The sequence below is a fragment of the Microplitis mediator genome, chromosome 9 (genome assembly GCF_029852145.1).
Source record: "Microplitis mediator isolate UGA2020A chromosome 9, iyMicMedi2.1, whole genome shotgun sequence".
In the NCBI taxonomy this organism is placed as follows: Eukaryota; Metazoa; Arthropoda; class Insecta; order Hymenoptera; family Braconidae; genus Microplitis; species Microplitis mediator.
Genome location: NC_079977.1, coordinates 18,154,021 through 18,164,882, shown reverse-complemented (window position 1 = coordinate 18,164,882; position 10,862 = coordinate 18,154,021). Strand labels below are relative to the sequence as shown.

The 10,862-nt window shown below is 29.6% G+C and overlaps 1 protein-coding gene across 1 annotated transcript; it reads left to right on the top strand.

The window, feature by feature from the left end:
* Positions 1–803: 803 nt before the first annotated feature.
* LOC130674371 (uncharacterized) lies at positions 804–9,284 on the top strand. Its single transcript, XM_057479683.1, has 5 exons — positions 804–922; positions 1,130–1,481; positions 4,479–4,706; positions 5,028–5,181; positions 6,219–9,284. The coding sequence occupies exons 2-5, from the start codon at positions 1,398–1,400 to the stop codon at positions 6,416–6,418; spliced, it is 666 nt and encodes a 221-aa protein (XP_057335666.1). The 5' UTR covers positions 804–922; positions 1,130–1,397; the 3' UTR covers positions 6,419–9,284.
* The last annotated feature ends 1,578 nt before the right edge of the window (positions 9,285–10,862 follow it).

The following is a 10,862-nucleotide window of genomic DNA, read 5'->3' as shown; positions in this document are numbered from 1 at the left end:
ATTCAAAAGGAAAAAATTATAATACTTTCGGAATCTGATGTGAAATTATAACTGATAAAGTTAAGTTAATAAATAATAAATTTTATATGTACCAAAAAAATATATTTGAAAAATTATTAAATAAATGTTTTATTATTACTACTTCAACATGTTTTATTTTTATTTCGAGATTGTATTTTCCTTCTCAATTTAACTGTTAAAAAAAAAAAAAATTCCAAATGATAAATTTTTCTTTTATATTAATTATAAATTCTACTTTCTTAAAAAAATATATTTTACTCCATTGACTTCTAATTATTATTTTATATTTAAAGAAATTCTACATTACCGACTCATTCATTTTACGATAGTTGTTTTAGAATTTATGTTGACGCAACTTGTATAATTTACTCTATAGTATCTGATTTTTTCTTTCAGGTAGTAGTATAAATTATAAAATAAAAATTACGATAGTCTATTGTAAAAATTATTATTGAAAACTTATAGTCCATCGTTACAATACTATATAATGAAAATTACGATAGTTAAATCGGAAAAAATCCGTGAATTTTTTTTCCGTGTATTTATTTTACTCAAAAATACATAGAAAGATAAATATAGGAATAAATATAGTTTTTGAATTGTAATTTTTATTTCTTTTATTTTTACGATGTTAAATTGTAATTTTTGAAGTAATTTTTAATCCTAAAAGTCTTTGTTAAAATTACGATGTTAAATAGTAAAAAATATAACCCACATAGTAAATTTTGAAATAAAATATTTTAAAATTCACGCTAATAAAAGTCTAGTCCACGATTACGATATTAACATCGTAAATTTTGTTAGAATTTTCTTTCCGTGTACAATGAGAAAAAAAAATCTAATGGACACATAGATCAGACGCCCGACACTCCCCGAATACTCGGGTCTGGAATTGTTCTAGGTTTCGATTTATTTACTTCATTATTTTTTTTTTTTGTCGTTTATTACTTGAATTTTCGCAGTGGTATGTGCGACATTACTATTTTCGAACTTGAAGTGCTTAAAAATGTATTGACAATAATGTTTTCGAGCTCCTTGAGTTCTGGGAAGTTTTGGGGCTGGTCCGCAGGGCCAACCGTTGCCCAAATTTTTCGCTTTACGTTCCTAGGTTGCTTTGTTTATTCAAAACCCTTTTTTATTATGGCCCGTTTATTTATATGATCCCCGGGGATTTATTGCAGTATTGATTGTACGACTGCGCATCCTTAATTACTGAACCCGGAAATCTGTTGACAGGAGATTCAGTCCCGCTCAAACTCTCTTACAAGCTTGTAACGAACCATCTCCTATAAATAATAACTAACTTGTCAATAAACTTAAATAAATAAACAGTTTCCTAATAAAAAAAAATAAATTGCTCATATTAAACAGGAAATATGTTTCGGAAATTATATTCATTCATTTACAAGAGCTTTCCAAAATCAAGATCTTCAGTACTAATAGCCGGAGTTCTCTATGTCGTAAGTTTTGTAAAAATAAATAGGGGAGAGGAGGGCAAAACGGGATACCCCCAAAGTTTTTCTTAAATATTCCAAAATCACTTTTGTAAATATAATTGAGCATTATTTTGAATTTTTTTTACGGTTTTTGAAAAATTTTGTTTTTATAAAAAAATTGTATGAAATCAATTTGATTTTATTTCTTATCAATTTACAATAAAAGAACTCCTGGTTTCAGATTAGTTCAGATGTATTTCAATGATCAACTTTAAAATATTTACAATTTTTATTATTTTAAAATTTAATTAACTATTAAAAATTTTTTAATCTATTACTTTGAACAACATATAATTGCTTTTTCAAAAATATCTTCTTTGGAATTGAAACTTAACTTAAATCTTTTGCTTTGAAGTTAATAATAAAGAGTGATTAACAAATAAAAAATAAACAATTTAAATTCGGTGGTTAAATTTTTTCAAAAATTGAAAGTGCCAGTCGAAAAATGTTAATGACTTTTAACTTCCCGCTAAGAAAATTGGAAATTTTGAAAAGTTCGGGAAGTTATTAGTTTCGGTCCGATTTTCGAAAATCGAATTTTTAAGAGATCTTGATGTTTTGAGTTTTTAGGAAGCTACATTGTTGAAAAAATTGTTTGAATTTTCAAAACATTGTAGGGGAGGGTGGGGCAGAGCGGCCCCCCTAAGCCAATCATTATTTTTTGTGGTTTTCAACCATAAGATCACTTTACTTTTGTCCTATTTCGAACAAATTTATGGACATTTTGCCAAAATTCTGAAAATTTTTTTTTTTTTTTTTTGTGGGGCAGAGCGGCCCCCCTTCAAAAAGTGATAAAAAAATTTTGTTTTTCGTTTTTTTTTTTTTTAAATTGTTTTCATCATTAAGAATGTATTTCTTTCTCTTGACAACTATTTTTGGTTTTATATTACTCGAAAAAAATTTTTTAAAGTGTAATAAATCGTTCACTCTCGATTACCTTAATTACTAATTGTTATTTAATAAAAAAAAAAATCAATTCTATAGTTTTACTTTATTTCAAAAATTTATCAACTAAAAAAAAAAATTTAATTTGTATAAATTTTTAGTGACCAAATTTGCCTCTTACATAGAGAAACGGCCGAAAAATATGAAAAAATAATTTTTCGGAAGTTTCGGCTTGTCCATTTTGCCCCAGGTGTTATGCGTAGGGCTAGAAATGTGGAATTATAATAATTTTTTTTTTAATTTGACGATAAAAATATGAAAAAATCACTTTTTCAAAATTTTGGGCTTGTCCATTTTGCCCCAAATTTCATGCGTAGGGGTAAAAATGCGCAAACATGTCAGATTTATAGTAATTAGTCAAAAAAAAAAAAATTTTTTTTTTGGTCAAAATTTCAGGTGGGCCGCTCTGCCCCACCCTCCTCTATATAACGCAATAAACACATACATTTGTGCTTGAAATTTCATTACTAATTTCACATAGAATTTAAAATATGTTTTTGAATTTTCAAATCAACACTTTGGATTTTCAAATACTTCTTTTTGAATTTTCAAATACAAGTTTTTTAATATTCAAATACATTTTTTTTAATTCTCAAATACTTTTTTTTTTAATTTTCAAATACTTTCTTTTTAATTTTTAAATAAATGTATTTGAAAATTTGAAGCGTCTATTTGAAAATTCAAAAGCGTGTATTTGAAATTCTATACGATCGTTACAATGAAATTTCAAACACAATAGTATGTATTTATTGCGTCATATACAATGTTTTGAAAATTCAATCAATTATCTTAACAGTGTATATGACATTTAATACTGTATCATTTTATCATTTATCGTACTGTCAATGATGTTCAGTTCAGTCACAAGTTTTATTAACTTTATATTATTGAGGAAATAAAAACTTAACAATAATAAAGTCTGATGTACACCGCTCACATTACCCACACAGATATTATATATTTCACTACACAATCCTCGATTATTGAACGCGCAGCACGTCACGCGCAGAAACTTTACATACAAGCATTTGAATTTTCAAATAAGTATTATGAAATTTCAAATGGAATGATCAAAATTCAATATGTTTTAGAATTTTCAATACTTGCTTTGAAAATTTAAAAAACTAGTATAAATTTCAAGTACGTTTATTAAAAATCCGCAGGGGGGTTTTCGCGGAGTAGATAATTTTTTATTAATTTAATCCCTCCGGAGTGAAATTCACTCCGGAGCGGAGTTTTGTAAATATTATTAATAAAAAATAACTCCACTCAATAAAATCGAAGTAAAAACTCGCGTATTTCATAATTGATCAGCTGATACGCACACACATACGCACACACATATTTAGACACGCACTCGCACACACACGCACGCATGCATTTGCACACACACGCCCACATTTGCACATACGCACACATTTGCAGACACACACACACACACACACACACACACACACACACTTACACACACACTTACACACACACACACACACACTTACACACTTACACACTTACACACTTACACACTTACACACTTACACACACACACACACACACACACACACACACACACACACACACACACACACACACACACACACACACACACACACACACACACACACACACACACACACACACACACACACACACACACACATATATTGTTTAGCAGTTTCATATAAATTAATATAAATTTATTTAAGTATTAAAACTCTGGACCGGAGTGAATGGGAAGTGAAATAAAATCCGCGTCACTCCGCAATCACTCCGCTAAAAAAAAACTCCCAATTCACTCCGCATGCGGAGTGATTTTTTTTTAAACTCCGGAACTCCGAGTGGCGGAGTGAATTCGAATTGAAATTAAATCCGAATTCACTCCGGATTTTTTACAGTGTATTTTCTTAAGTACCCCATTTTGCCTCCTCTCTCCTCTCCCTGCATCCCTAATCATAAGATATTTATTTATTTATTAGCAATAAGTCACCTAATAATCATATTTTCTAATTCAATCAGGCCATGTGTTTTGGATTGATTCTGGGAACATTGGTGGTGTTCTCATTACGCCCGAATAATTCAAGCAACGCCATTCACGGAAATAATACTACGGAAATTGGAATTTCTGAAAATACTGAGAGCAAGCTGGCTATGATAGGAAGATTTTTGTTTGAGCATTCTTATATTTCGACAAATACTTATTGTGCAATTTGGGGAACAATATGCATGATGAGACGTACACATACGGTATTAAAAATAATTACGTTAGAAATATGTAAGATAATTTTTAACTTCCCGCTAAGATAATTGTAAATTCTCATAAATTCGGAAGTTATTGTTTTCACCCCGATTTTCGAGAATCGAGTTTTCATCATATGTCGATGGTTTGAGGTCCTAGGAAGCTATTCTGACTATTTTCAGAATGATGTCCGAGTGTTTGTATGTGTGTGTCTCTGTGTGCGCGTGTGTATGTGAACGTTTTGGGGCTGGCCCGTAGGGCCAACCAATGTCCAGATTTTATTTTCTTAGAGGAGCGAATATTAATATTTTATTTTTTGTATATTGCAGGGAGAATTACATTTGAATTCATTTTCAATGTTTTTACTAGTAATGATTTCGGAATTCATTGTTCAAGGATATTATCTGCGGTCATGGCTTGAAATTGATTTACCATTTATTTATAATTGTATTATTCTGTTTATAGCTGCAACTACTTGTTCAGGTAAGATTTTGTGTATATGTTATATGATTATATCATTATATTAGGATGATTCAAAAAACAATTTTAATTTTTTTTTTCGCCTTTGCACCCGAACTGTCATTGGTTGCCGAGAAAAAATTTGGGAGACTGTTGCTGTATCAACGGTTGTTATGAAGACTACTGCCGTAGCAACGGTTGCTATGGAGACAGTTGTCATGGTAACAGTTTCTATAGAGGCTACTACCGTGGCAACGGTTGCTATGGAGACTGTTACCATGACAACGGTTTCAATGGAAAAAGTAGCCATAGTAACGGTTGCTATAGAGACTGCTGCCATGACAACGGTTGCTTTGGAGATTGTTGCCATAGCAACGGTTGTTATAGAGATTGTTGCCATAGCAACGGTTGCTATAGAGATTGCTGTCATAATAGCTATTGTAATGGAGACCGTTGCCATGGCAACGGTTGCTATAGAGACTGCTGCGATGGCAACGGTTGCTTTGGAGACTGTTGCCATAGCTACGGTTGCTATGGAAAATGTAGCCATAGCAACGGTTGCTATAGAGACTGCTGCGATGGCAACGGTTGCTTTGGAGACTGTTGCCATAGCAACGGCTGCTATAGAGATTGCTGTCATAGCTGTTGTAATGGAGACTGTTGGCATGGCAACAGTTGCTATGGAGACGGTTGCCATAGCAACGGTTGTGATGGAAAATGTAGCCATAACAACGGTTGCTATAGAGACTGCTGTCATAATAGCAGTTTTTATGGAGACTGTTGTCATGGCAACGGTCGTTATAGGGATGGTTGGTTATGTTAACGGCTAATAATAACAATGAGCGTTCACGATGAATATTTTTATATAATAGCGACTTTTTCATAAAGGGAGCGTGGGAGGTAGTTATCAAAACATTACAAAAAGTAAAAAATCGTGGGCGTGCGTCAACGTGTAAAAACCTTCTAGTATATATAAATATTATCAGTTATTGTAAGCTTTGAATTAATCTAAATCTTTAAATCTTAATTTTGAATAAATCAAAAATATAAAACTGTTGCAGTACAATTATATATGACTATGACTCTCCTTTTGCACTTCCTGGACCAAAAAGTTGAACTTCGTATGCTACCGAGAAATCAAGGAACTGAAGTGATAGTAGAAGAAAAATTCCGCATGCAAATTTCCACATCATGTCCACTTGTTCTCCAACAGGATATTGAGATGATCTCAGATGAGTCAAATCTATCAAAAGACGTTTAAATTTTATAATAAGATAGATTAATTATTTTTTGTGTCAAGTAATTATCATATATTCGTGTTTTGAAACCCGTCCAAATATTTAAAAGTCCAATTGGTGTAAAAAATATTAAACAAAATATACAACTATTCTATACATTTATATTAGGGTGGGACAAAAAAACCAATTTTATTTTATTTAAATACCACGAAAATATCGTTTAAGATGGTGAAAAAAACATTTTATATAAAATACGGCCGTGTGGTAACACTTACTACAACAATTTACCGCATTCATAAATATTATAAAGTACACAACCTTTTTTCAAATTTTTGGAAATAGACTATCGAGACAAAAAGCGGGACAGCTAAGAAAATTTTGAAGTTTCAACAATGAATTAAGTTGAAAAAACTGAGATATTGAATTTAAAAAATTTCAGTTGAGTTTAAAAATTTTTAGCTTCTGATTTAGATTAATTTACCAAAGGAAGTAATTATCGGCCGCTATTAATGGGTGCACTGCTATACCCATACAGGAGCTGCCAGAGTTGAACAACGGGCCCCTACTTGGCCCAGCACCGGGGAACCTAGCTTTGGCACACCTATATTGGCCCAGGCTTGGGCCAAGACTGGGTAACCTAGCCTTGGCCGTCCAATGGCAACCCAGACTTGGGCCAAGGTAGGATTACTCAAGTTTGGATATACCTATGGTTTATATAACTAGATCATATAAATGTACCAGTTCAACGTTAGTAGGTTCGTCTAGTAGCTACCGTTCGGACCCAGTAATCAGAAGGACGGCAGTTCGCGCCCAGAGTCCAGCAGAATTTCCACCAAGTTTTTTTCACATCATTTACCTCCCTTAGATAATTAAAACGTTAATGATCATGAATTCTACGAGGTTAATAATAATAAATTTTTTTAAATTAAATTTATTCGTTTCCTGGAAGCCTGGGCCAGGTCTGGCAACCAAGCATGGGCCAGGTCTGGCAACCAGGCTTGGCCCGAGATTATCATTCCAGGCTTCTACCAAGGCTGGGCCAAGACTGGGTTACAAGCCTGGCCCGAGGTTCTACAAAGTTGGGCCAAGTCTGGGCCAAGCCTGGGCCCGTGTTACTTTCCTCTCTGGGTAGGTCTCGTTACCTTATAAACAATATTATAATTGAATCCAATACAAATAACAGAATCAATTTGATATAATTATTTAATAACGTAAGATGGACGGTGGTGGTAGAAGGTTCATCTAAGTCATAGAGTTCCAGGTCGGGAACTTTATGTACTTCAAAGGAGAAATCGGAGTGTTCAGAGCTTGTGTTCGAACCCAACTCAAAACATACCGGTCTGCCTCGATTCACTTTATTCTACATAAAATTTGCTTTAATTTGATATAATTTTTAATTTTTTTTTTTTTTTCAAAAGCTCAAACTTTGCCAGAATTTTTTTTTCATCATCGTGACTGATCTTTTCACGGTAACTAGTTTTCTATAAAGAAAAAAAAATTAGTTTTTTTTTTGGACCCACCCTAGTTTATAAATACGTTTGTCTCAAATAAAAATTATATATACATAATATATCATGATAAATGTGTTGTTAAAATATATAGAATTTAAAAATTGTTCAAATTGTGAATGACGATACAAATTTACGTAAAGGATACACTATTACTAGAGCTGTGCAAATAATGTTAGAATCGAATTGAAAAAGTATTATATATTCAATTTACTTTCTTCGATTCGACATATCTCGAGAATATATATGTATAAAAAAATAACCAAAGATGGGCATCGAATAACTTCTAGTAAAAAGAATTAAAAAACGATTTTGTTTTTATGTTACTTTGATTTATTTTTCTTCTAAGATCACAGACTATTTTCAGATAGTCTAACAATACATAACAATACTTTTTTCTGAGTATCCTCAGTGGAAAATATAATATTTTACACGAAAATGTATGAGTAAAGTACTTTATTTGCAATTTATTGTATCTTTTTAAATTAAAATTTAAATATATCAACTGTACATCAAATTATTTAGATTTATTACTCTAAAGTGTACTTCGATATTATCGGTAGTACTTATCTGATATTACTTTGAGATAATATTTTGAGACTATTTGAAGAAATTACGTGATTTTAGAAAGAAAATAAATTAAAATCATAGAATAAAAATTGTTTTTTAATTTTTTTTACTCGAAGTTATCCGATGCCCATCTTCGGTTATGGCTCAAAAATTTTGTTTTTCAACATAGAATTTTAGGAATTTTTTTGAAAAAAATTAAAAGTGTCCCATTGAACAAAAAACTAATTTTTTGACTAAAAATAGCTGAAAATGCATTACAAAATTTTTTTTTCCAGATTTAAAATTTTTTTTTTGCAAGAACGTTAAAAATCCAACAAAACGACCCACCATGACGTGAGATTGTCATAACTATTGTCAAAGTTATATCCTTTTTAAGCATAAATTATAACTCTGGAAGGGGTGGAGATAACGAGATAAAAATTAAGCTCAAGACTTCTTTTTACACGTATGAAAACATATTAAAAAATCGAAATGGGTCACCGTCACAATGTCGTTAAATTGAGATGGAATGACCCAAACATAAATACATATATTTTTTTTTTATTTATAAACATCTCAAAAAAACCAAAATTGTGATTTTTATGTACAATTATGTCTTACCTCGCAAATTCAAGCTATTGATAAAATTATGTAGTCGCACTTTATAACCACCCGATAAAAAAGATTTCATACAATTGTATAAAATTATATATTATTTGGATAGAAAAAATGGCACAATTGAAATGTAAAATTATATCTAATTGTATAAAATCATATACAATCGTATAAAAATTGTATACAAGTATATACATTTGTATGTAATCACATACTGTAGTCGTATAGATTATATATAATTATATACAATTCTATATAATTGTATACAAATATATACATTTTTATATAATTACATACTGTATTCGTATAGGTTATATATAATTATATTCAATTCTATGTAATTGTATACAAATATATACATTTTTATATAATTACATACTGTATTCGTATAGGTTATATATAATTATATTCAATTCTATATAATTTTATACAAATATATACATTTTTATATAATTTTATTATTCGGTTTTGCATTTATGTATAGAATTATATACGATTGTATTAAATTCTATATAATTATATAAAAAATTTGTATAATTATGCATCACCTCTATCCAATTGTATATAATTCATATATAACTGTATAGAGTTATATAACATCTTTTTTGATCGGACAAGACCATCAGAGACTATAGTTGGTCATATGAAGTTATATATTATTTTTTATATTTGTATAAAATTATATATCTATCAACTTACATGAAACTGCATAAGCTTATAATTTTCCATTAATTTATTAAATTATACATAATTTTCTTAAGGCCATCAATAATTATATAATTTTATGGCCATAAAGAATCATATATGACCGCAGCAGAGTCTTATTACAACTCCATATAATTATACATAAATTGTTTAGGAGAAGTGGGCTGATATTATGTATATTATGTTGTGTTATGGCCATAAGAAGACATAAACCCTATGGCCAAATAAAATAAATAAATAAATATATATGTTTGTATATAATTATATGAAAATATATATAAATCTTGTATGTAACCATAAATACAAATGTATGAAATTGTAGAAAAAAAAGTTCTACTCGGGATATTGATATATATTGGAATTCCTAGCTGTCAATTAGTAAATAATCATAATATATAAAATCATATATTTATCCGTTATACAAACAAAATATTTATAGAATTATATTTTATATAGTTAGAAATTGATTATACATTTTATAAGTAAATTTTATATTTAGATTTTTTATAAGACTTGTGATAATTTATACTTATTAATTGAAATATTTTTTAATGCCACTAATGAATACCTGAAAAAATTATCGAATTAATTTTTTTATGCGCTTTGATTATCAGCAAAAAAAAATTTCGTTAATTAATTTTAAATTTTTTCGATATTTTATATTTTTTATAAAATATATCAAACTTTATTGTGATGAAAATACTGTACTTTGGTGTCTGTGTAATAAAATAAAGATTTATCTCATAATATAAGTGTTAACTGAAAATAATTATTTCTAAAAAAAAATTACTCGTTGTTGATTGATTCAAAAATCGATCATTTACAGAATTGAAAAATTACAATTCAAGTAATTTAACCGCCGGCTTACACTATTGCTTGACTATATATCAACTTTTACTACTTCATGCCACGTATTTAGCTTACTTATAGCAATTAAAATAGTAAACTTGATGACGAGTTAATGGCGAGGACTGTAAAGTTACCAAATGCTGCAGAATGATATATTCGTCGTAATTTCAAATGAATCGTAAAAATCATAACATTTTTTGAACTTGATAATTAATTTATCTTAGACCATTTTTGCAACCAA